Here is a 27726-nt window from a genome sequence, read left to right as displayed (position 1 = left end):
TCGCCGCGACAAGAGAGCGGCGAATAATAATAATTTTATTATCACCGCGAAAAATGCCGTGGCGGCCGGCGCGTACGAACGGCGCCGTTGTGGAAACGCTGCGGCGGCGGCGATCGTAGTGCGTCCGCTTGTGTGCGTGTGCGTGTGCGTGCGTGCGTACGTGTGCGCGCGTGCGTAGGCAGTGTGCGTGCGCGCGTGTGTGTGTGTGTGCGCGCCGCCGTCGGTGTGCGCCCGCGCCAGTGTGTGCGTGTGTGTCGGTGTGTGTGTTTGTGTGTGTGTGTGTGTGCGACGGCGGCGTTCGTACGAACGCGACGCGCCTTGGGTGAGAGCCGCTCGCAATAATAATATAGCAATCGCGCGTACCGGATAACGTAATAACAATAACGACGACGGCGGCGGCAGTGCAGCAGCAGCACCTCCACACGGTCGCCGCGGCAGCAGCAGCAGATTGGAGCGGCTGCTGTTAGATGCAGGTGGCCACTTTGTTCCGCGAGTCGGCTACTCTACTCGGTGCCGCTATGGAACCCGGTTCGTCGACGGACAGCAATTCGCCCTCTCTGAAGCAACAGCAACAGCAGCAGCAGCAGCAACAACAACAGTAAGCGCCGAGCTTTACGGTTTTTTTTTTTTTTATTAATTAATTTTTTTTTTCTTTTGATCATCCTATTTTATCGTTTTTCTTACGAATTTACCTAGCTTTTTTTTTTTTCGCGTATATTATCACACCTCACGGTCAACCATCATCATCATTTTTTTTTTTATCATTGTCATCGATTATTATCATCACACTCGCAGTGTCCATGGGGGGGGGGACGCTGTCGAGATACGCGTATTACAACAACTCTCTACACGCTAACGCCCCCGTCTGCGGGGAGGTGGTGGTGGACGAGAGCAGGCGAAGACAAAGACTAGTTACCTACACGGTTTTCCGTTTTTCCGAGCTGGTGTGTGTGCGTGTCGGGTAGGGGGATCGAGCTCTTAACGGGGGTGTGTGAGTGTATGTGTGTGTGTGTGTTTGTTATAGGCACTCGAGACCGATAGTTGTTCGGTCGTGTCGGTGTTGGCGTGTGTAATTTATTTTTTGCCGTTTTTTAATAATAATTTAATATAAATATATTATACGCATATTTTTTTTTCCCACCGGATACGGCTCTTCGGCTTGTCGTGTGTGCGTGCAAACCGTACGTACGTGTGTGTGAGCCCGTCCGTCCGTTTGCGTGTGTGGACGTGAACGTGTCGTGTGTGTGCAAACTGCAAAGCACACGCGCCAGCCGCCCGATTATACACGGCCGTTTGTGTTGGTGTGCGACTGTGTGAGTGAATGCTCGAGTCGGTGACTAGTGAATGTGAACGTGTGTGTGAAAAATATTACGCGACGACTATTATAATGTACACGGTTACCTACAATTTTCCCGCACGCACACGTCGTAATCGACGACCCATCGAGGCAGGTAGTACTTATACGCATAAATAATAATAATCATAACGATATTGTACCCGGGTAACGTCATAGTAATAATGTTTCATACTAACCTACCTGTTTGGTGTTGACATCTACCTACCGTCTAAAATAATAATATGTAAATTAGTCTTCGGTCGGGCAGCTGCTAGTCAGGTGATTGCATTAGTCGGGTGCTTGCACTTTGGCTTTTTCGGCGATGGTTCCTTGCGAAAACAACTAGCACTCTATGCACGGATTTCGGTAAACTTAGTGCGTCTGATCAGTTGTCTCTTAATCTGGAGTGAGCGAAACTTTTCTTGTCATTCCTCGCTCTCGGTCATCTTTGCGTAGGCTTAACGCCACCGCTGGTTTCTTATCCACATGTGAGTAGATGTCGATGTTGCAAACTCTCGGTAGGTATGTTTTATACCTTTTTTTCATTAAGGTGTTTGGTAACCATGTAAAAAAATAGAAACTCGTGTTTCGTTATCAGTATATAACATTATGTCAGATTGGTGTATCTTATCTTCATAAATAATAATTTATGTATTTCAGCACACCATTCCTACTAAATCAAGTTACCTATACAATATGTAACAATAATTAAATTATTAATATTGGAAGGCATTTAAATATAATATCAGTGTTTTAATTATACAATAGCTGTTATATTATATTATAATATATACATGTACATACACACTAATACTGCCTATTCCTGTTATGTTTAGATTATGGTTCACACTTGTTGTCTGTTAAATGGTTAATGTTTCACTTGATTAAAGTTTAAATGCAATAGATAGGATGCTTTTTAACATTGAATAAAATACAACAACCCAACATTAAATATTTATTTATTTAAAACTGTAAATATAACTGTTCGTTTTGATATAGGTATTTAAATACTAAATAACACACTAAAAATATATTTCCTTGCTTATAACTGTTTGAGTAACCAAACTAAGTGCTTTGAAGCATTGTATTCATAACTTAAATTTTGAATTAAATAATGATAGGTGAAAATTCTTAGTTTTATCTAAACCCTATGGTGAATGATGTACATATACACTGATCATGTTTATGACACTAATGTATCAAATCCAAAAAGAATATTATCATAATTCTAAAATCCTTTAAATTTTCTGGTTAGTATCACAAATTTAATGTACATTAAATGAGCCATGTATAGTTATTTTTATATCATATTTGAAAAACACAATCAGGTATGGAGATAAATTTAGTATAATTTATATATATATATCATTAACTACTCATAAAGTAGTAATACTTAGTTTGGTTATTTGAAAATTATATTAAACTTATTACTAATAGATAGGAACCTATTGTATAAAAAATCTTGAATTAAAGTATTGAAATGAAAAGTTTCTTACTAGTTAGATTTAATGTTTTTTTATATCTGAATGAAATTTTTCTAGCATATTTTTGAAATTTCCTAAGTATTCTCTTTAATAAATATATAATAGTTTCATTTTTTAATTGATAGAATCTATATTAATACTGTTTTAGTATTTTGGTTTTAACTTTTGAAACAAAGTTCAAGTATTCACTGATTCAAAATTGTAAAAATAAAAATATCATTATTCACAAAAAAATAATTTTTAGTACCTATGTCCAGAATAAAAATTTGATTTGTTTATGAATTTAAATTCTATATAATTGTCGATTTTTTCCTGTTCTTCAAAAATAGAATTTTTGAATTATTTATAACTGTTTTATTTTATTAAGTTTTAGATATCTCATTAACTGCTTAAATAAAATAACAAGTACCTACCTACATATCTCTTATTAGATTCTATAATTTTAACATTATATCTGTTTTTTTATATGATTCAATTTTAGAAATGTAAATTTATTCCAAACATAGTTTATTATTTAATCTACTTAAAATTGAAAATATTTTGTTTAAAAGTGGATATTATATTATTGGTGTTATTGTAAATGTCAACATATTATGTCTATTTTAATGATGAGTATTAAAATGTAAATCCATTGTAAGGTATTTGTATAAATAACCGATAAGTCTGATATCTTTAGTTCATGGTTATGAAAGAAAATCAACTTAATGTATATACATATACTTTTTCTAATCTATAAGGTTTTTTGTAAATAGTAAATTAATGAATTAAATGTCTTAATATAAACATTGTACTTCGCATTGTACTTATGTTTAATACATCTATTGAATGGTTTAGGTACTATAAAATTTTGTTATGTAGATAATTTACTAAACAAATAAAATGTATTATATTGTGTAGCATTTCCCTTATCCTAAAGTAAGTTGCTAGATCATTTAATATGACAATTGTATGCAATATTTTTATTTTTATTACTCTTAATAACTACTTATATATAATAAAATAATTAAAAATTCATTATTTAAATTACTATTATAAATTTTATTAATTATATTGATTATAATTTTTCCAGCTAATATCAATTATCTACAAAGAAAAATAAAATAAACTGATAAACATAGATTAAGTATTTGTCATAATATCATAATTTGTTTTAATTTAATGTTCCATTAATTAATGCAACTTAATTATGTCATTTTTAAGAGATGTCTATTAACAAGGAAAATGTAAATATTGATATTAATATTTAATTTGTTTGTTTATTTAATTTTATTTAATGGTGTTTCTTTTTTATTTTTTAAATAACTAAATTTGAACTTAATTTTTTGTTTACCTATTGATAGATGTTAACCATTTTTTTTATAATTTCACTCATTTCGCATAAATTATATCATATTTTGTTAAATATTTCAATTAAATATATATTAATAGTAATAATAAAAAATTATTTAAAGAATAATAGTTTGTATTTGAACCTTCAATACATATAGGTATAATGTATCTTCACAAATTTAAATTCCCGGAGCACTTGTACATTTTTTTCTTAACTTTATGTTTTGTAAATTTATAACTACTCTTAAAAAAAAAAAAAAAAAATATTTTTTAGGTATAACTATTAAATGTAAAATAAATTCTAATTTGTATATTTATTAGTCTATTCTAGTAATTATTATTTAATTTGTGTTAGAAAAATGTATTCCATTAGTCATGCTGCAGTTAAGTGAATTAAAAAATAGATTAATCTTAAATAGTTGATACATTTCATTCAATTTATTTGTGTGTTATTGATTTAAATATATCTTTTGTTTTACAGTTTATATGTAAATAAGATTCTTTGTTATTGAATAATTGCTATTGTTTAATGTAAAAAACAATTTACAAACATTAAACATTAAAATTTATTTTACATAATAACTTTTATCTAGGTAAATACTTATAATCGAATATAAAAATATATAAATTATTAAAAGTTTAAAATAATTAATAGGTACTTTTATTTTATTTTAATGAGTTTTAATTATTTAATTATTTTAAGTCTAACTAACCTAACCTAACTATGTTAAATTAGGTACCTACATAATAAATTAAATTTGTTTATAACACATAAATACACATATTTGATAAAATAAGGCTTAAATAATATATTATGTACCTTATCAGTAAAGTACTTAAATTTTCTTAGGTATTATATTTGTAAAATTATAACTATTTAAATGGGTTAATTGAATAAATATAAATAAATAATTAATCTTTCATAAAATTTCTGTGTGTTTATTTTTTATGTCATTTAAAGAGTCATTTCATCATAATCATTACCTATGTAAATATTGATTCCTATAATATTTAACTAAGTATTAAATACTTGAGGCTGGGATTGTTAATGATAATTTTAAGCCACTTAAATAAATCAAATAAAAAAAAACAAATCAAGTTGAGTAACTTAAAATCACCTTTTTTTTTAAATGTTTTGATAAAAGTGAATTACAAATTCATTGATAAAATATTATTTATAGTATTTATACACGGATTTTATTTTTATTATACATAATTAATGCATTGACTAATTCCTTTTATATATTATTTAAAAATTAATTAATTCAGATTCTTAGTAAAATTAAACACACAAAATAAAGCATTTTTAAAAACAATACTATATATGTTAGAGTTAAGTATAAATATAATTTTTTTAAGTAATTTAAATTAAAAATACATGTGTGTAATCAATATAATTGATGTTATTTAGAAATAAATTCAGTAAGATTTTTTTATTTATTACCCATATATTATTAAAAAGATAACTAACTACAATGCTTTCAGCTTTGTGTTATTCTGTTTGAAAATAGTATAGTAATTTTATAGTTTCCAAAATAATTTAAAGATTAGGTATATCAAATATTTATTTACTAAAAAATAGACATTTTTATTAAAAAAAAAAATACTGTTAATTTGTTCAAATATTGATTTTTGTATGCAGTTATTGAAAACTTTTTGTAAATAATGATTTATGAAGTAAAAATAAATTTACAAATATAAGTATTGTTTAAAAAGGTTTTAATAAAATTTAGTGTTTTCAAAATTTATTATAAAAGCCAATGGTAATGCTTCTGTATTTTATTAAATGTGATAGATTTATAGATAGAAAACTATTTAGTATTTATTTATGCATGTAAATAGGAAAAGTTTTAGTATTATTTTATGGTAAGTATTTAAAAATACTGTAATTAATCTGAGTTATCGTAGATTTGTCAAAAAAAAAAAGAATCAACATCAAGTGTTTCAATTTATTAATTTCTCGATATTAGTGTATACAAGGGAGTACCTATGTGTAAATCGTGTATAATATGTGTGACTAGAATTCCAAAACGGGTTCCATTTTTTTTCTTTCGTTTGTACATTTTATTTTTCAAAACGGGTTGGATCAACTTGCCCGATCGTGGTTGTGGGTTGGAAGAGGTGGGTTGTAGCGTAATGATTTGATACTAGACGTATGATGTAATCCGACTTTCCGTTTTCGAGCCGACTAGTCGCGACTCCGTGCCGAATAAAAATATCTCTACCTATCTGATAGGTGAACAATTCAACGTTTTTTAAAAATTCTTATCGCGTTTAATGCACAACAGTCATAATAATATATTATTTTATCATCCAAATAATAATAATAGTACTTCTGCACCTATTATAATATTATTATTGCGTTCCTAAAAAATGTTTCGTGCGATCGAATGTGGTGTGCCCGCATCGACCGACACGGTCGTGCGCGTGCGCGTAAACACATTGGCCGTGGCGTGGCGCAAGTTGGGGGCTACTACTACGGCGGGCACACACGCACACTAATTATTATCGTTTACACGTCATACGGCTACGATATCGCTACAACATAAATTTTGTCCGCTTTCGACGCTATTTCTCTTGTTGACGATTCGTTATCGAACAGCCAGAGGCGGACGATTCAAAAAACACTTGTAATATCTGTAGTATTTGTTAGCAATACGAGATGGATAACGTTCCTCAGTCATTGTTTTTTATGCTCATCGTCAAAGGAGATATTTATAAAAACCAAATATCCCTTCGATTTACATCATCGCCGTTTCCTATTTTACTGTCACAATTCGTCCTTATTACCGATTTCAGTCGTCGCATAATTGATATTGTGGATTTCGACATGTACTCAAGACGTGGCGACTCGTTCTTATACGATATAATAATATTATTATGTATATTTCGTCGCATCGCTATATACATAATTTATCATTATATCATCCTCACTCGGAGAATAATAATATCTTCATTACCTTTCGTTTTGTTTAATCGTGTTCCCCTTCCCATTTTCATCTCTCTCTCTTTCTCTCTCTTTCGTTATCTGTACAGAGAAGCTTAACCTAATGTATAATTATTTTTGTTATTATTGCTGTTGTTGTTTTTGTTGTTGTTGTTGTTGTTATTATTATTATTGTTGTTGTTATACTATGTCCCTTTAAAGATTTTATGTTGTAGCAGTAATCATGTGCTAGTCCGTCTAGCGGTATAAAAATCGATTAGTAATAAAAATGATAAGTAATGATAGTAACGAATTCGGTTTGTTATAGAGGATGTGTGCGTATGGTTCTAATAATAAGTTCACGATGCTATAATATTCTTAACGCGTGACGACGGGGTTTTTGGGTGTGTGCAAAATGTCAGCGTCTCTTGTTGACGATGAAACGCGAAATGCTTGTACAGGATGTGCGTATGTCCCTCGGTGTTCCGGATTTTCAAGTGGCGGGGACTATGGAAACTCTATCACCCCGCCACCGAAAAGAGCTCCCGGACGCCGTAGGATACCACCATCATATACACACAGCTTTCAAAAAAAAAAAAAAAATTAATCAATAAACTTCCTCGATTATACACCACTACCACCACCCCCATCACTACAACCACTCACCAGCAGGGATGATTTAAACTACACATTCGCGATACACGCATGTATTGCATTTTTGGTTATAATAAAAACACATTATAATAAATATATACCGTCATCGTGTCGTCTGTCTGTAATTGAGCTGGTTGACATGTACCGATTATATATTTAAATAGTTGAATGCATGAAAAAAAAACTATTAATATTTGCCCATAAAACATCTTGGCCTTAATTGTTTCCGATATTATAACAATAAATAGGTACTTTGTTTTTTTTCCAAATAAATTGTGTATAAAATATATAGATATAATCTCTAGCTCAAACGGTTGTAAAATATATTTACCTCTTAGTAGCCGTTACTGCTATAATAAAAACAATATTCAATGTTGTGTTATTTTATAATATACGCAGGTACAAATTTTAATCGTTTTCAATTACTATCTATTATATATTTTAAGAATGAGCTAACAATTTTTAGTACTGGAAACTTATTTTATTTTAGTATCAAATACATATTGTGAATGGCGGTTATTAATTGATTTTATTATTCAATAATTGACGTTTTACCTAATTTTATATCATACTTTTTTTATGAATACTGAGTTCGCTGTTAATTGCTCGTGTTATATTTAAAAACCGAAACAATTTTAGTTTGGTTAATAGTTTACTTACACTGGGTATTAATAATAAAGAAAACGTGGTGTGTACTTTATAGTTTATACATCTATATAGGTGCGTTTAAAAAACTTTTTCACTTTGAAAACTTTACTTGCAACATGGTGTACCAATAAAAAGTCTACAATATTTCTAACGGTTATTTTAGCTTGACGTATAAATGTATAATATAATGTATTTGTGTGCCTATATAATATCGTAACAAACGGTCGACTCGATTATGTGTGTATGATAAAATTATTTTTATTTTTATCGCTGGACAATGAAATATGCACAACTGAATATTCCGCTTTGAATATGTACCGTTAGAAATGCACACTGGTATTTTTTTGAAAAAACCCCATACCCCGCTAAATAATAAGTTCAACGACCATTAATCCCCGGTGGCGTTCAGTTCTCTACGACCTCTGTTCCTGCAACCCTGTGCACGTATCCTGACCAGGTTGCCTGTTGTGTTGGCCGGAATCATAAATCAATACACCCTGCCGCGTGCGCCGCCGCCGCCACCCAGTTCGCTAATCTCCCTCTTTCTTATTCTCCTCCCCCACCACAGACCTGCCAGCCCTACGACCCATCATATACCCGACGCCGCCTCTCCTTTCACCACTAACATAGCTTTTTCCCTCATTCCTTAACCTCTCCTACCATCACATAGATGTTCCGTACTCTCGTGTGAGCAAAACTCTAACTCGTTTAACATTGGAACCGGTACCGAACTTTTCATCAAACGAAATCGGACAAGACGGTCTTGATACGATATAATATCGCGCTATCGAATCATCTAGAATTACTTTGCTGACAATACTTTATCGATTTAGTAAAAAGTTGTGGTTTATTGGTCTTAGTGTAAAAATGGGAAAGAATATTATGTTTTTATATTGGGTTGCAATTCGTGTACAGTGGTTAAGTGCGTAGAGTATCTAAAGCCTGTACCTCAACTATGCATATTATTACTTTAGAAATTGATATAGTCGGTTTCGTAGATAGAAACATCAGCCTACTGTACAAAATCCTCTCATTATATGTCATGTACACCAGCAATACTGTATTTGGAACTTGAATCGTTGTTTATTATTCCACTCGTTTTGACGAGAGTCTGTGAGTCTTAATATTATTCATAAAATGTCTAATGTGAAGTACTAAAACAATAAAAATAAACCATTTTTCCTCGTGACCTATAACATGAAAGTTATCTTTCGATGTGTGAACGGAAAGCTATCATTTTACTGCAAAGCTAATGCTGGGCTAGAGTCCATTCCATAATGTTATATAATCAACCGTGGGTATGAACTTTTAAATAAAAAAATATACTTAATACGTGTTTATGATGATCATTGTTAGGTACATTCTCTAAACGACTGAGTAATACGACGCATATTATTACGCGTTCCTCCATCAAAATGTTCTCGAAATAATACAACACACGGTCAACACCTACCTACCAGCAATAATGTATTCAATTCTCGTTTTCAATATGACCGTATTTTTTCATCTTATTATTTATTCATTAAGTTATGTTTCAATATTTAATTCGTCCCCTTTTAATGCAAAATTTACGTTTTTTTTTAATGTATTTATTTTTATTTTATTTTTTTTTGTATTGGTGTGGTAGGCACTAAATTATAATACTAAATATACGAATTTAGACAACAATGTCATCAATATTTTTATAGAATAATTTTTATAATAACGAAATATTGGATTCAATGCGAATGTATCGTATTAATAGTTATTGTCGTTGAGTACTATTACATAACATTATTAGAGTGTAGGTATGTACATTTAACTTTTATTTTTTAGGTTAAACCTAGTTCATGATGTTCACAATGTATTAAAACTATTTCTAGGTATTCTACAAAATAATTGGACACTTGTATTTATAACTCAATCTTTGTAGTAAATGATAACATATTATGTAATACGTCATTTAAATTATATATGTATATATGTAACAATTTTATTGTTTTTCTATGACTTGAATTTTTTAAATAATAGCAAATGTGTTTTTTTAAATATATATCATTTTTCCATAGTTAACAGTTAAACACACTTTATAGTAAATTAACCTTTAATCGCATTTTAATATACTTAAAATGTAAAAACTATTTTTTTAAACCTAAGTAAAATTTATATAAAATGACCAATTCTTATTCAAGGATATTTTTTTAATGTTATGATTTACTATTCAATTTAAATTAAAATAATCACACAAATTCAATGTACTCATTCTATTGACTTACTTGATTCTTGCAATCAATTAATTTTCACCTTGTATCTATTCATAATAATGTAATTAATTGGTTGATTTTAAAATATGTGCAGGTCTAATAATTATGGTAACTGTGATGTTGTTAACAATGGACCTCAGCCAGCATCTTCTGTAAAACAAGAATCTGCGTGTGCGGATGATGGATATGAAACAAGTGGTGGTGGTACCGATGCTGAACAAGCTGCAGCAAAACATTCTGCCGCAGTAGCAGTTGCAGCAGCTACTGCTGCAGCCGCAGCAGCTCAGCATCATAATAATATTATGAATCAGTTACCCCCAATGCATCATCATCAACAACAACAACATATGAATACACACATGCATCCACATCACCATGGTCATGCTCATCATCATCATCAAATGAACAACATGCAACAACACCAAATTAAGTATGAAATGCCTGATGATCCATATAGTTTTGTTGATGAAGAAATGCAGCATCATGGCCAACAAAACTTGCAATACACCGAAGAAATGATTTTACAACACATGCCAAAGAAGCGAGGCAGAAAGAAAAAATTTAAACCTGAGGATCAGATGAGGTAAACTAATCTATGATATGTATTAATATTATTTTTTATCATAATCAAATGTATATTTAAGACATACAATTTATGTTTAGTTTGCAATGCTTAAATCCTGATCAAGCGTTTGGGTTAATGCAACATATGTTGCCAAAAGATAAATTATTGACAAATCCTTCCAAGGTCTACAAAGAAAGAAAAAAACATGACCGTTTTAATGGCATGCCTGAAGAAGAGGTATCAAAGCGCACTTTACCTGATCATCTAACTAATAATTTGGATATTGTGATTGTGAGTTTAATATACTTTGACTGTTATAACATTATATATTCAATTTTGTGATGAGATATACTTAATTTTTTATATTATCATTAGATTATTAAAATTTGTATAATTATTATTATAATTATTTTGTCTTTTTAAATTTAAAGTTTTATTACTGTTGTTTGTTTTATAGAACTTAAAAATATTTAAAACAGTTTTATGTAAGAAAAAAGTATAAAGTTAATTACTTAATTGAATTGGCACTTTTTTTAGATTGGTATCAATCCTGGTTTGTTTGCTGCTTATAAAGGTCATCATTATGCAGGTCCTGGAAATCATTTCTGTTAGTAAATATATACTATTTTAAATAAGTTTAATTTTTTACATAATAAACTATGGATAATGTATTTAGTTTATTGATATTTTTGTACACTTTATTACTAATTTATTTTATTTTACATTTATAGGGAAATGTTTATACCTATCTGGTCTTACACCAGAACCTATGACTGCTGATGATGATTATAAATTACTTCAAAATGGTATAGGTTTTACCAATATGGTGGAGCGAGCTACAAAAGGTAGTGCTGATCTCACAAGAAAAGAAATTAAAGAAGGTTTGTTTTCTATATTTATTTAATTGTATCATTTAAAATGTTTAGATATTAAATATTGTAAGTTATCATTCACTACACAATATTATATTATCTCAATTAACATATATCTTTTACTATTTTTTTTTTAATTCGAAATAGAATACCTCGTGTTTTTATAATTGTAAAGAACTAAATATAATATTAATAAGTATTTTTTGGAAATTATACAGATTGATTTAAAATCAATAATCCACTTTATTATTTATATTATTTTATTCTATTTGTTTATCTTTCAATTATCTTTATTATACCTATTAAAAATGTTTATTTATATATATTGGTGTTTATAAAATCATTTATATTAAAAATATTTTTACAAAGTTAACAACGAAGATAATTATTTTTTCCTGAAATTATTAATTGGGATAGGTGCCTCATAAAAATTTCAGTGTGAGAAAAATAAAAAATAAAATTAATCCATTTGATACCCAGTTCACTAAAACAATTTATATGACTATCAATGTTATGTTTATTAATCAAAAATTGTTAATATTTCATTCATATTTTTTTTATGTACCTATAATTCTTATATACTTTTTCAACAACAAGCAGTAGAAATTAAATAAGAATTCAAATATTCTTTAATTAAATTTAACAATTATATTTTATTTTTTCATTATAGGAAGTCAAATTCTTCTTGAAAAGCTACAACGATTTAAACCAAAAATTGCAGTATTTAATGGAAAACTTATTTTTGAAGTGTTTTCTGGGAAAAAAGATTTCACATTTGGTCGTCAACCAGAACTTGTAGATGGAACAAATACGGTAAACTTTTATTTATTATTAATATTTAATTTTTATATCATGTCTTTGTTAACTTTATTTTGAATGTATGTTTCTTTTTTTTTTTTAATAATAGGTTTATAATTTATTTTCCTGAATTAATTAATTCTCAGTTTATTATTAAGATATGCTAGCTCAAGGGTCCTTATACTGTGTATTATGCTTTCATGTTAATAACTAAAATATTTCTTTGCAACACCTTAAACATAATTTTGACAAAAATAATTTTAAATTAGTATGAAAAAATAATTAGATACTTCTTATTTCAGTAACTTTGCATGTCGCCATCATCAGTACTGGACATGATATTAGCATTGGTGATGTCGTCCACATTGTTATTGTATAATGTACTATGCTTTTAGTAAATTATATTGTATTATCGATAAGGTTCCAATTGTTTCATGTCGATAGGTAAAATAAAGCGTTAAAAAAAAATTTACCAATACTTTGTAAAAATATATTTACATTTATACAACTATGAATATTGTAACTTAATTTATTGAAGTAAACTTTAATAATTAAAAATTAATTATATTCCATTTGAACATATTTTATATTTTTAATGTTTTCTCTTGACATACATTAATTAATACATTTTTTTTCCATTTTTATAGTATATGTGGGTAATGCCATCATCTAGTGCCCGATGTGCACAATTACCACGAGCAGCTGATAAAGTACCATTTTATGCTGCATTAAAGAAGTTTCGAGATTATTTAAATGGTCTGGTGGCTGAAATTGATGACAGTGAAGTGGTATTCTCATTTACTAAATTAAAAAATTATTATGAGCCAGACATCAAAGAAGAACCTAAAGATGAAGTGCCATCTGTGTATTTCAATAATTACAATTCTGTAGTTGAAAACCAAGAAACAATAGAAAATATTGCTGATATTAAGGATGAACCACCTGTAGTGCAAAAGAAGAAACGTGGGAGACCAAAGAAAATAAAAACTAAAGATGGAGCACCTGAAGAAGTGAAAGTTAAGCGTCCTAAACCTCAGGTAGTGGATGAACGAGAAGGAATGCCTAAAAAGAAAAGAGGCAGACCAAAAAAAATTAAGCCTGATCCAAATCAGTTACCGCCAACAAATAATGTTGTACCACCCGTTTTATCTTGTGAACACAGTAACCCATCAACACAATTATCAAATTGTTTTTCTCCGCCAATTCAATCTCCAATGAACTTGTCTCAGTTATATGGAGGAAATAATGTTATAAATAATATATATAACAACCAAAGCTCTTCACATTCACCTATATCTAACAGTGGTGGTGGTGGTGGTGGTGGTGGAAGTGGTGGTGGCGGAGGTAGCAGTGGCGGAAACAACAATCCAAATTTTCACCATCACCGTTCGCCAATTCAATCGCAACAACATAGGTATTCTCAGTCGCCACAAGCTCCATCCTTCACACATTCTGATTTGTCTTCAGAAATCAGTGCAGCTATCTCTTCAGAACATAATTTAGGATCACGATCTCCAGCCTCGCCCAGTTTGGGTCCACCTGATTTCGAGCCACCAGCAAGTCTGCTGGCCGAAGATAATAGTCCTCACAGTAGTCAACACAGTGGCGGTGTAACCAAAGAAGATCTTATTGGAGTTGACCAACATTCTAGACCATCACAAATGGAATGTCAATTTAATAATTCCGTCGGTGGACCTCAGCAACCACAAAAAACTAATACAAAAATGGATATGCATCATTATCCTCAATCACATGGATATGATGAATATTCAGGCAATGTAGAGTCTGTAGCAGGATCTCCAGCCTATCCTCCAGCAGAATCTCCTGTATATCCTCCACCACCAACTGGATATCCACAACAACAACAACAACAACAACAACAGCAGCAGCAGCAGCAGCAACAACAACATCCACATCAACAAAAGTTAACAAATAATCAAGATGTTACTGCTAAAAGCTTATCAGGCTTAGAATCTTTGGTTGAACAAATTCCTAACATGAATGATAGTGATGTACAGCATAGTGGACATCATCATCATCATCATCAGTATATGGATGAATCAAATTCAGGTTACATGCCTAATGATTACTCATGTTCTCCCTCATTAAATTATTCTTATTCGTCATCGCCTTGTGCGCCCCAAGGAAATATGAATAATTTTTCAGTAAGTTCGTTAACAAATGGGGCAAATCATCACCATCAACAAGCATCAATGTCTCAACCGTCAACATTCTCTGTTAGCAACCTTACATCTTCATCGTATCCACCGCCACCGCCTACAATAAATTATAATCATCATCATTCAGGTGGTGTTATGATGGACATGGATAGACTACAGCAACAGTATCAACAGCCATACAACAATCAATATGCCAGCTCAATGCAATTTAATGGGGGATTAGGACCACCTGGAAATGGATATTCGCATAACACACATAACATACACATGCCAACACCAAATTTCCCATATCCCTCTCAAAACTCCATGTCATATGGTAATAACAATAGTGGTAATGGAGTTTCACCTTATATCCAATCAAGTGGTGGGTATTTGTCAGTAAACCGAATGGATATTGGATATGGTGGTGGTAACTATTAAACTCGCGGAAACGCTGTAAAAAGACTGCGATATTTTCTCTGATATTTTTTCAACCATCGCATTGTATTAATCTCTTATCAATTGTTTATAATAATATTATTTGTAAATATTATAATACTTGGTTATATATTCAGGGAACGGTTCATTGACGACTTGTATGCAACTATGAGAATAGTTTGAGTTATTTTCTCTCATGATATTTATCTTTTATTAATCATATTACTTTTTTCATATCCTGAATTCGATTTAATAAAATGTAAATACTCTTAGTTTATTTTAACATTTTTTTTTTTTAATAAATTTGAGTAAAATAATACGCCGAAGTTACCACAGAGTATTAAATGTACTAACTTCGTATACAATGGCACATTAGAATCTTATAATAAATTATATTTTTTCTCTTTTTATGAAAATTCTACCTTTAAAAAAAAAAAATAATCTGTTAATAAAACTATTCTCTATTTGTTTGGCAATATCGTAATTTTACGATTTTAACTCGAATTTGTTCAATGTCATCTTTTTGCTCAACCAATATTATTGTTATATTATTAGAGTAATACAATATTTTCACGTTACCAATATTTATCCTCCTAAGTATTTTTTGTTTTCATGTACATTGGTATTTTATTTGTTCAAATGGTTCGTGGGTTCCTATCAGTTGATTTATGATGTGTCCGAAAGTATTGTGATTATTATATACATTTTGACTGGGTTTGTGCAATTAAATCAGTTACCTCCGGTTCGTATAGATTATATTGGTCCAAGAACCGCCAAATTCATGATAATATTTATAAATAATAAAATGTTTTAGAGATAGAATACATAAAATTGATAAATTTAACTTAGATTGGACATTCCAAAAAAAAAAAAAAAATGGAACTTCTGAAGTTGATAAATGTATGTAATAAATCATAATAAAAATTTGATACAATAATCACTGTGTTTCACAACTGTTTCACTTTTAAATAATTTTATAATGTACAAGAATTTTTTATTTCAAAATAAATACCCCAGCAAATACCCAGTTTCATCTGAAAATATTATTGCGAAATTCTTAAAACCAATCACACTTTTTGTAATTATATATTATTTAATTAACTTAGGAAAATAACAACTTCTAAGATCTATATTTAATTAATAAGTATAATGTTATGTATTCGCATTCTGAAACTGCATAGATCGTGTATGTCAGTTATTATTTATTTAACACTTTTTCATTCGATTTCTATGTTTTAGTTTACACCATTAGTAGAATTTTAAGTGTATATTATAAAATAAAAATTAATTAATAACATAAGATGAGCAAATATAATAGCATAGTAAGAGTAGTATATATACCATCTATAATGAGAAGACATTTTGCTTATTGAATGAACATAATTTGATTTTAAATGTGCTAAAATGAAAAATATTACCCAATTTTCTATTGAATTTTTAAAGATTTTGTTAAAACATAGTGTTGTATTTAAAACCAATTTATTAATGACTTCTAAAAAATATCTGTAATTAAATGAGAGTATGATGCATGAGTGTATATAGGGGGCTTTGGGGACCTAACTACCACCCTGTGGGAATTTTAGCCCTCCTCCCCCATAATTTTTATCCATCTAAATTAAAAAAACTTGATTTTACAAATTGATTGATAGAAAAAAAAATTCAATCACATTTTCAGTTCTATTTATCTAATTATTAATACTCTTATTAATTTTCTCTTTGTTTTCATATATATAAAATCTTCATTAGAAATAAATGTTAATAAAAAAAAATTAAAATTGTTAAACCATATTAACGTATCAAATGTAATAATGGATAAAAAATATTTAATGTACATTTATATTAATACCAAAATGAATCTTCTCTAATCTCTATTCATTTATTATTTTCTCCGTTACCATTTTTCGAAAATAACAAAACTATCCCTATTATATTTTTTCTTTGTTCTTTGTTATACTTATAGAATATATATACATACTTATTATATATATATATTTAATTATTTAAAGAAACATTTATGAGAGTAGACTTGATATTTTAATTTGCTTTGTAGTAAAATTATATTTAATTTGTTTTTATTATTATGATTATTATTATTATACCAATTATTTCAATAGCACTTAAAATATGTTACAATTATATTTTGTTTGTTTTTTTTTAATAATTATTGAATTTTAATTTTACAATTTTATGAATATATGATCCCTAAAAATTTCTTTTGTTGAATTTTATGTTTGATACATAATAACAATGCATTATACCACCTTTAATACAATTCCTATATACATTATTTAAAATTAATAATGCAATATATAAATTATTTTTCCCAGTTCTCTTCAACTTTCATTGAAGTAATATAATGTGTGTACTGTAATATTCTCTGTAACATGGCTAATAATGTTAAAGTACATAATATAAAATCTGTAAGACATATTTTAAGCTTAGAACAAAACGTGCCAAAGGATAACACACAAATTGTATACAACTAATATTATGATGTGATTTGGCTCAATTTCGTTCCTTATTTTTATCTTGTGTGCGCGTGTTTTTGGTCAATGTTTTATGGTTCATTAGATTGTCTTATTTTGTTATTGTTTTCGACTTGCATACCCATAGCATTTTTTTTTTTTTTTTGTAAAACCTTGTTAGTGTTCAATTCATTCAATGTATTATTTCGATAGTTATGTTGTTAAAATTGTTTTTTTTTTTTCAAATGTTTGTTACCTTACATTTTAGCTATTATTTGTATAAAATTATTACTTATGGGGACTAAAATGACAAACTATTCATCATTAAATAATACATTATTACTTATGTGAAAATTCAAAATTATTACACCTAACTAACATATCTTTCTGTTACTAAAAAATAATTTCAGGCATTTTTATTTTTATGAATACAGTTACAATAAAGATCATATGATACAATTGCACTAAATAAAATAAATTATAACCTAGATTAATTTTATTTTTATATAGCTGTATACATAAAAATGAATTGACCGATTTTTAATCAGAATTTCATAATTATAAATATTCATTTTTTATCACATATAAATTTAATTTCTTTACATAGTAATACACAATGTGTTAAATGAATAAATAAAACAAATCTATGATTTATGTAGCAAAAAACAATGCTTTCTCTAAAATAATTAAATTATTTATCTAATAAATAAATAAAGTAAGATCAAATTAAACATTTTATTCATTTTTTTCATATTTATACTAATATTATGTATTTATGAAAATCAAAGATTAATAATATAGACAAAAAAAATTAAGAAATAATCACTGTGAAACACTGAACATACTCCTATTTGAAATCTCATTTTTATTTTATTCTTTTAAGATGTACGTACAACGTTTCATTTCATAATAAGTATGTGTTTAATACTATTATAAATATATATTTTTCACGTTGTAACTATTACTTATTATTCATACTCAATTTTGTTTAAGTTAAGATATTAATGTAATTATTTTAATTTTAATAATTTAATCTGATTTAACACTTAATTACTTATAACACGTTTAGAACAGACATCCCTTGTATTACCCAAAATAAGTGTTAATGTCCGGTTACAATTATGTATCGCTTGTGGAATTATGAACTTGAAATTAACCATAACTTATTTGATGTTATGGTTTAATAATTTCCTAATATATATGCATATAAATGTTCATAATTTTGTGTATATTATTAATCTTATAAACAATAATTAGTAAAATTTAAATACAATTAATATTGTTATGATATGCTGTTCTTAGCATAGTATAACAATAATTTTGGTATTTTATTATTGCATTAAGCCGACATTTTTGATTCCAAGACTTAACTAACTTGACTAAAAAGAAAAATGTACATTGTGTATGATATATAAACGAAACAAGGTGCATTTTGAATTTTTATTTCTTTTTTAGAAATGTATCCTAGTATTAAACTGTGAATATTTTTCTGATTATTTATTTGTTAATAGTTGAATAGCCAGAAGGGAGCTATGCATTGCCTTGGGTCTATTATAATGTATGATATAATTTGATAAAATAATATCGTTTTAGTCTTATTGTTTTATCTGTGGAGTTGAATTGAAAATTTAAATACATAAGCTGTGTAATTATCATATTTATCATATTATTATTTTAAATATATGAAGCGTCACATTCAGGAAATTGATTAAATTATGTGTATATAATACTTGTATCTATGTTTTTTAATTAATAAAACTATTTGTATTTATATTTACGTCAGGATAATATTATTGTTTTGATATATATTATAATTATTATTACTTATTATATTTAATTATTTACTATCCATAAACAATAATTGTAAAATGTCTTTGAAAAATGTTATAATGCAATAAAAATTGAAAACATTGAAGAAAAAGTCAAATAAATAAGTAATCTATATGAACAACATTTAAATACTTAAATTAACCTAAAGCTAGGCACTAACCAGCCAAAAAAGTTACTTTCAAAGTAAACCTATTCATTTTTTTTTCTGTTAATAAATTTAATCAGCGCTAAATTGTATTGCTGACTACTCCTTATAGTTTAACACAGATTATTGAAATTAAGTTATGATGTACCTATTATTATTTAAGATTTTCATTGATAATAATACTAGTATGCAGTGGCGGTTTTGGGGGGGAGGCAAGGGAGGCACCGCCTCCCTTGAAAATTAAGGGGAAAATGTAGAATTATTCATTTTTAATTGATGAATACATGATTTATCAAACTCGATCTAAATTCATAATAATTAAGAAAATTTATGTAAAAAAAAATACAAAATGTATAACAATTTTGTAAAAAAAAAAAAATTGATGAATTGATAAAAACAACTCTGCAAAATAGTGATTTCCACCCGCCGGAAGAGAGAACCGCTGGGCGCTGCGCCGCGCCGCCGCTACAATGCAGCATATTCCACGGGCAACAGCAATCTCAGAAACCGATTACTTTATGCGCAGGCGCGTACAATGTACATACAAATAAAACATAATAAGTAATAGGAACTTTGATATTACACTCCGCGGCGGAGCAACTGATATTCGCTGCCTCCTGGGGTACAGTCGTGTACATATTAAATACACACGTACACAAACACAAAATAGTTAAAGCTGCGCATGCGCAGCCCTCGATCGGAGGCAATGTTTTTAATAAACTCCGTTATAGGTACGACCGGTTAGTAACCCTCACCGCTGAAGTTATGGTCACTGTTAAGCGGTAAATTGATAATATTGTTAATCAATTTGATATTAGATATTATCATTTAATATTTATCAATACCATAGAATAGTTTATATTTAATCTATTCTGTGTCTCGTGTCAATACGGTCCATAGAGTATCATTACTTATTACTTTATGATGCGGTCTTAGATTATTAGATAATAGATTATCAACATGCCACATATCACTAAATATTTTATAATATGTCATTGTCACAAATCATAATAATTTTGATTTGTAGTTACGACTAAGTGACTACTGACTTGTGTAACTTACTAACTTAGTTAAATGCAAATAGAATCGTTTATATTTCAATAACAATTTCACATTCTAATATTTTATATCTGTTATAATGAATCCTTTGTACGATCCAGTTGTCTTGTTACAAGAAACTCCATATAGGCGTTGGAATACACTTGATAAAAATGATTTACTTATGCAAGGTAAATTAACTCCTCATCTTACATGTTTGTCCACTGACAGGATAGGTTCTAAAGTATTTAGTAGATCATTTAATTCAAATGTGTATGGTAAACATTCATGGTTGTGTGGTAGTCATTATCTACAAAAGTTATTTTGTTGGCCATGTTTGTTGTTCAGTCAAACAAAGTCTGTTTGGGTTACAGAAGGTTACAATGACTATAAAAATCTGTCTAGAAGCATTCAAAGACATGAATCTTCAAAAGATCATGTCCATAATAATTTCAGCTTAAAAAAATTGGAAAGCAATACAGTCACTGTTGTAGATACACTTAAGGAGCATGGTAAATTGTTTAAGAAAAATTACAATGAAAATGTTAGACTAAATCGGCTATTTATGGAGCATTTGATTGATTTAGTATTATATTTGTCCAAACAAGAGTTAGCTTTACGTGGGCATGACGAAAGTAATAGTTCCTTAAATAAAGGTAATTACAAAGAGTTATTTGAAATGTTTTTTAGTAGATTCTCATTAGAAATTCAAAATCATTATAAAACTATTCAAAATAAGTTTTCTGGTACATCAAAAATCATTCAAAATGATTTAATTTTTTGTATTTCTGAATATTTGTCAAATCATACTAAACAAGAAGTTAGAGATAGTATATTTTATTCTATTCAAATTGATGATACAACTGATATTACCCAAAAAACACAGTGTTCTGTTATTTTAAGATATGTCACTAAAAAATCTGAATTAGTTGAGCGTTTTTTTGGATTTCATAATGTTAGTGAAGATCGGACTGCAGAAGGGTTGTTTAATTTAATTAATACTATTCTACAAGATTTTAATATTCAACAAAAGTTAATTGGTCAATGTTATGACGGTGCTAGTGTCATGGCAGGCAACATAACGGGTTTACAAGCCAGAATCAAAGCTATTGCACCTAATGCATTATTCACTCACTGTCTAGCACATAGATTGAATTTGGTTTTGCAACATGGGTGTAGTTTAAATGACAAATGTCGCATATTCTTTGCTAATATGACTGGTATATCTGCCTACTTTCACAACTCTACATCCCGTACTAATGTTGCTGATGAACTTATTGGAAAACGTGTTCCCCAATTTGTTCAAACCAGATGGTCATCAAGATCAAAAATTTTACATTTATTGGTTAATGAATGGTCCAAATTTCAAACAGTTTTTGAAACTATAATTAATAATCCTAATTCCTCCGCAGAATCTATTTGTGGTGCTATAGGACATACTAAAAATTTAAAATCTTTTGAATTTGCATTCCTAGCACTTATATTTAGTGACATATTTTTAATTACTGACAATTTATTTAACACATTACAGAATAAATCTTTTGATATTGAATATTGTCTCAGAAAAATTAATATAACTTGTGATCTTATACAGAAAAAGAGGAATGAAACAGAGTTTTCAAATTTTTTTAGTAAAGCAGTTACCCTAACAAAGTTTCCAACAGCTAAAAGAAATAGTTCAAACACTGAAATAAATTTTAAAATTCTATTTTATGAAATAATAGATAGTATTCTTATGCAATTGCGTACAAGGTTTAATGATACAGATAGATTGTTATTCTTACAATTGGCTGATGTATCAAAATTCAAAGAATATTCTAACCAATTTCCCATCATTGCTTTTAAAAATCTAAAAAGAACATATTCTGATATATTCCATGATGAAAAAAAATTAAAAGTAGAATTAGAAGTTTTATACAACGATGACAAGTATCAAAATCTACAACATATTTATGACTTGGTTAAAATATTTGAAAAAAGTGGTATAAAGGATGTTATGCCTGAAGCATATAAACTATTTGTGTTAATTTTGACCATTCCGTCAACAAGTGTTTCTGTTGAAAGAAGCTTTTCTTGTTTAAAAAGAATTAAAACCTATTTAAGAAACAGTACCTCACAACAACGCTTGAGCTGTCTCTCTACAATATCTATTGAAAAGTTACTAACTCAGCAACTTAAACAAAATGAACCATTTTATGATGATATTATAAATATTTATGCTAGTTATTAATATTAATTTAATGTATAAAACATAATAAAAACAATATTAACTGTTTATTTTCCTCATTACAAATTTTGCTATTTTATTAATCCTATTGTACCTGTTTGTTATTATGTATAATAAAATATTTACTTCTTGATTTTATGTATATTAGGTATTATTAAGTATATTTTCTATAATTTGTTTTATTTGTATGATACTAGAAAGAATAAAAATATCCTAGTCCATTAAAAAAATGTTATTGTTATTAATTATTATTATAAATGTATTTTTTAATTAAAAAAAATTAATATTTTTAAAATGTTGTTGATGAAGGGGGAGGGGGAGCAAAGCCCACCATGGGTTAGCCTGGGTTACAAAATGTTGCCTCCTCTAAAATTTAATGCCAGAACCGCCACTGCTAGTATGTCTTCAAAGAAATATAAATATTTGGACGTGTTGTCATGGTTGTATATCTTATATCCAAAGAATTACTTCAAGATGATAATGGTATATACCGAATTATTTTCATTTTATCCAATAATATGTTACATAGGGAATGGTATAGTTTATCGTTATTTCTGTATAATTGTCACCGAGTATAAAATGTTGATAATAATGCAAGAAAATGCTGTTTTAAATTTGTATGTTAGGTAGATAAAAATAAACATTTATGTTATTCGTTTTCCTAATTAACTTTTAATTTAACTAAATTGAAAATCTTCAGAATTTTAAACAAAAAAAAAATATGATATACAATAACTATCCAATTGTCTAATAATATATATCTTTTTAATTCTGACCTAGAAAAAAATTAATTTTTAAAAGTTATACAAACCATGGACTTATAACTGTAAATTTAAAATAATTGAAAATCTCATTCTTGGCGAAAACCAATAGATATTCATTAATAACATAGTTAATTCAGTGAAGAAATCCAGTTGAGTATTGCGTTATCTATGTAAAAATATAGTATTTTGACCGAATTGTCCACCAAAAATATGTTACCTGATTTTAAATTTTAATTGTATTGTAACGTTAGAAAGATTTTTTGTTTGACAGGTAATATAATCATCTTATACCGTTTTGAGAAAACTGAAAGTAATGACTATTAACGTAGAACATTCATTACACACTAATTATGCATGCGGACGCGTACCGGTTAAAACTACACCATTCATGAAGGTGGAAATTTACTATATACCTAGGTACAAGTATTTTAATCATGATGTTTAGACAACTATTTTAAATGAAAAAATTAGTAAATTAATATATGCCTTAGTTAAATTAATCAAGTATCAACAAACGTGCAATTTTCCAAGGTAATCTAATTAAGTATAGCTCTTAGCAAATGCCTCTGTGGAACAAATAATAAGTGTTAAGTGGTAGAGATTAGAGATTAATAAAGTATTCCAGACTCGTTTAAGTTAAATTAGTAAGCGAATTTTAATACATTCAATAATAATAAACGCAATAATACAACTGACTAATGTACACAATCAGGATTAGGTCGCGTATCTCGACTGCCTTCAAAACTGCATTACACATAATATTACTAAAGCTACAATGCTACTGCTTTATAGTTTATGGCCATAACTGCCACACCGGAGATGGTAATGTGTCATCTCACCGCTTTACTTTCTTTGTAAACGTTTAAATACATGGACAATCTAATATTTACAGATGTTAATCCTTCTTATTGAATGATACAATTCACAAAGTGACAATTAAATTATGTAGTTTGTATAACTTAATGATTCAACAATAGTTAGGTATTATAACTATTATAGTATGATGGATTTTTGGCTAAATGTTTTACTATTATTTAGAACTGTCTGTTGCAAATTGCATGGTCACAGTGTATGACCTAGGTGGCTATAAAATTATTTATTTTTAATTTTGTTAAGTTAATAAAATGTCTCGATTTGTCAACTTAAGACGTGTCCAATGTGGCAATGCCATTATTTAAGACTTACTAGAATCTCCTCTTGTCATAGCTTTATTGCTATCCGTGTTTTTGATGACAACCCATTTATCCGACATTTTAGTACCTCTCTGCACCGATTTATCTCAAAATTACATGCTAGACAAATATGTCTCGATAATATACTAGTAACTATACTAATAAACATCGTCCACTTAAAATTGTTTAACCATCTAAAGGTGAAGCTGTAACCATATTATATTATTGTTTCTGAGTTCGGTACTGCTAGGAAGAACATAAGTATAATTACTTTTTTCCACGAACCCCACATTATATTATTATCACATAGACCAACGGTTCTCAATCTTTTTGAGCCTCTCCTCCTCTTCACCACCATATTGTCTCCAAGAATTTGAGTGTTTCTTTTATTATGATAACATTAAAAAATAATTACAAATTAATATGATTATTATTGTATTAAAATTAAAATAATTAGTACTTGAAAAATTTAATATTTATTGTACTGACGTTTAAAATCCATAATGATAAATTTATCTAAAATATTTTTTTTTGAATAAACTAAACATTTTATATTATACGTAAACATTATTTAAATTTAATGATTAATATGCTGTTGTTAGTAAGAAATTATTTAGTCAATCCTTGGTTCAAAATATTTGGTTAAGCTCATTTTCATAGTTGGTAATATAAGTACATCCAGCCGATCCCTTAATTTATTTTTAATAGTAGTCATCGTTGAAAATCCAGTTTCGCATAAATATACACACAGTTGAAAAAGTAATCGACTTTTTTAAAATCTCGTTATTTTATGCGGGATACTGATTAAGAATTTTAATCCAAAATTAACCTATATTTTTAATACTATTAAAAATCTATTCCAATTCTTTGTCTGAAATAACTCTATTAATTTTTCTTCATTTGATGATAATAAATTTTTTTCTAATTTTATAAATGGATTGATAACCCATAAATTGTTTGAATAAATCTCTCTCATTAGATCAAAATATTTGTGAAATTTTACTTTCAGTTTTATAAATTAATTTTAATAATATTTTGCATTTTATTTATTTCATTTTTATTCAATATTTTTTCTTGTGTCGTATAAAAAAAGAAAGGAACATATTAAACATACACTTTTTACTCTATTTTTCCAAAGCTCAATTTTATTTAGAAATGCTTCTGTTATTTCTATTTTATTGTTTGATGTAAAAAAATAAGTACCTAATTAAATGGCCCTTGTAAACTCATATTTATGTCATCAAGAACAGGAAAAAAATCAGAAAAATAAGCTAAGTTTGTATAAAATTTATAATTTTTATGCATTTATTCAAAGTATTTAGTATCACATAAACTTTCACCCATATCTTTAGCGCTAATTTTTCCCTATGAATGAAACAATGAATTGAAAAAATATCCTCGTGAGAGATTTATTTAATTCATGTTATAAGAGTATAAAACCATTAAACTTTCTCGTCGTGGCTGCATCGCCGTCAGTGCATACACGAGTATACCAATACATGTAAGAAAAGCTTAATTATTTTTGTCAAAATAATCTAAAATATGACTTAAAATTTCTCCAAATGTACAAAATTATGGTAAATTTAAACAACATAAAAACTTTTCATTTGTGTCAATCAAGTCAGTATATCTATATAATATCTAATATAGTAATATACAAATAAATTAATAATAAATTGTTTCATTAATAATATTTGTAGATTCGTCGATTTGAATTTCATACAAGATATCGATTTTTATTTTTTGAATTGTTTGATTTTCAATATCACTGTCCATAAAATTTATATTTTGTTTAGAATATCATTAGACATAGGTAGGTACCTATATTCTTTATTTTAGCTACATATTCATTACTGGACAACTCGGAACAAATATCTATCATGTAAAGTTTCAATAATTCTTTGTCATTTGTACGTATAATATGCTTTTTTAGATTTAGCTATGAATATCGACTAAATACAAACGCTAAGAACATTTTATCCTTTGTAATAAAAGATTTGATAATTATTTTTATTTCCTTTAAATTCCTGTAAATTTCTTAAAAAAAAACTATCTTTACTTCGATTTTTGTAATAAAAATCATTTGTTTCAAGATGACGCACAAATGTATATTAGGTTTTAGAGATGTATTGGCCAACACTAAACTACGTACCTATAGTACGTTAAGGTAAATCTATATTATTTGTATGTAAATAAGTAAACCCATAGTCAACATAACTTTAAAATTGATATAAGTCTTACATTTTTAAGTGGTCATTTTGATTATTTTTCAGTAAAATATAAATCGATATTGTTTGAAATTTCTGAAGATGATTTCAATAATTTCGAAGCTCCTTCGGGTATATATAAAACTTAATTATCACGTAAAAAGTTATAAGCATATAATTCGCTTCTCCTGACTCTTGGTGTTCAACTAGCAACTGGCACTTATATAATAATTATTAACAAAACACTGATAAAAACACGTGTCGTCGATTTTTCTTTATAACTAAATTTAGAAGTATTTCTCGAATTTTATATTGTAAATTTCTATTAGCAATTTCAATTGTTACCAAAAACAATTCTTAACAATGATTATCATGATGAAAATTAAAAAAATTTAGTGATTCTAAAAAATTGTTTACGACCACCAG

General features: G+C 28.2%; 2 protein-coding genes across 2 annotated transcripts; both read left to right on the top strand.

Moving 5' to 3' along the window:
- The first annotated feature begins 208 nt into the window (after positions 1-208).
- On the top strand, positions 209-16307 carry LOC112600290. Its single transcript, XM_025347480.1, has 7 exons — positions 209-598; positions 10715-11203; positions 11284-11476; positions 11723-11792; positions 11917-12066; positions 12728-12870; positions 13503-16307. The coding sequence occupies exons 1-7, from the start codon at positions 468-470 to the stop codon at positions 15453-15455; spliced, it is 3129 nt and encodes a 1042-aa protein (XP_025203265.1). The 5' UTR covers positions 209-467; the 3' UTR covers positions 15456-16307.
- A 4723-nt stretch (positions 16308-21030) lies between these two features.
- Positions 21031-27049, top strand: LOC112600246 (zinc finger MYM-type protein 1-like). The gene is made up of 3 exons (XM_025347432.1): positions 21031-21885; positions 21964-23038; positions 27027-27049. Exons 1-3 carry the CDS (start codon positions 21031-21033, stop codon positions 27047-27049), a joined length of 1953 nt encoding a protein of 650 aa, XP_025203217.1.
- The last annotated feature ends 677 nt before the right edge of the window (positions 27050-27726 follow it).

Source organism: Melanaphis sacchari, unplaced genomic scaffold (assembly GCF_002803265.2).
Source record: "Melanaphis sacchari strain LSU unplaced genomic scaffold, SCAv2.0 Contig62_pilon_pilon, whole genome shotgun sequence".
NCBI classification, from domain to species: Eukaryota; Metazoa; Arthropoda; class Insecta; order Hemiptera; family Aphididae; genus Melanaphis; species Melanaphis sacchari.
The sequence above is the reverse complement of the archived record's forward strand: the minus strand, read 5'-3'. Positions and strand labels throughout refer to the sequence as shown.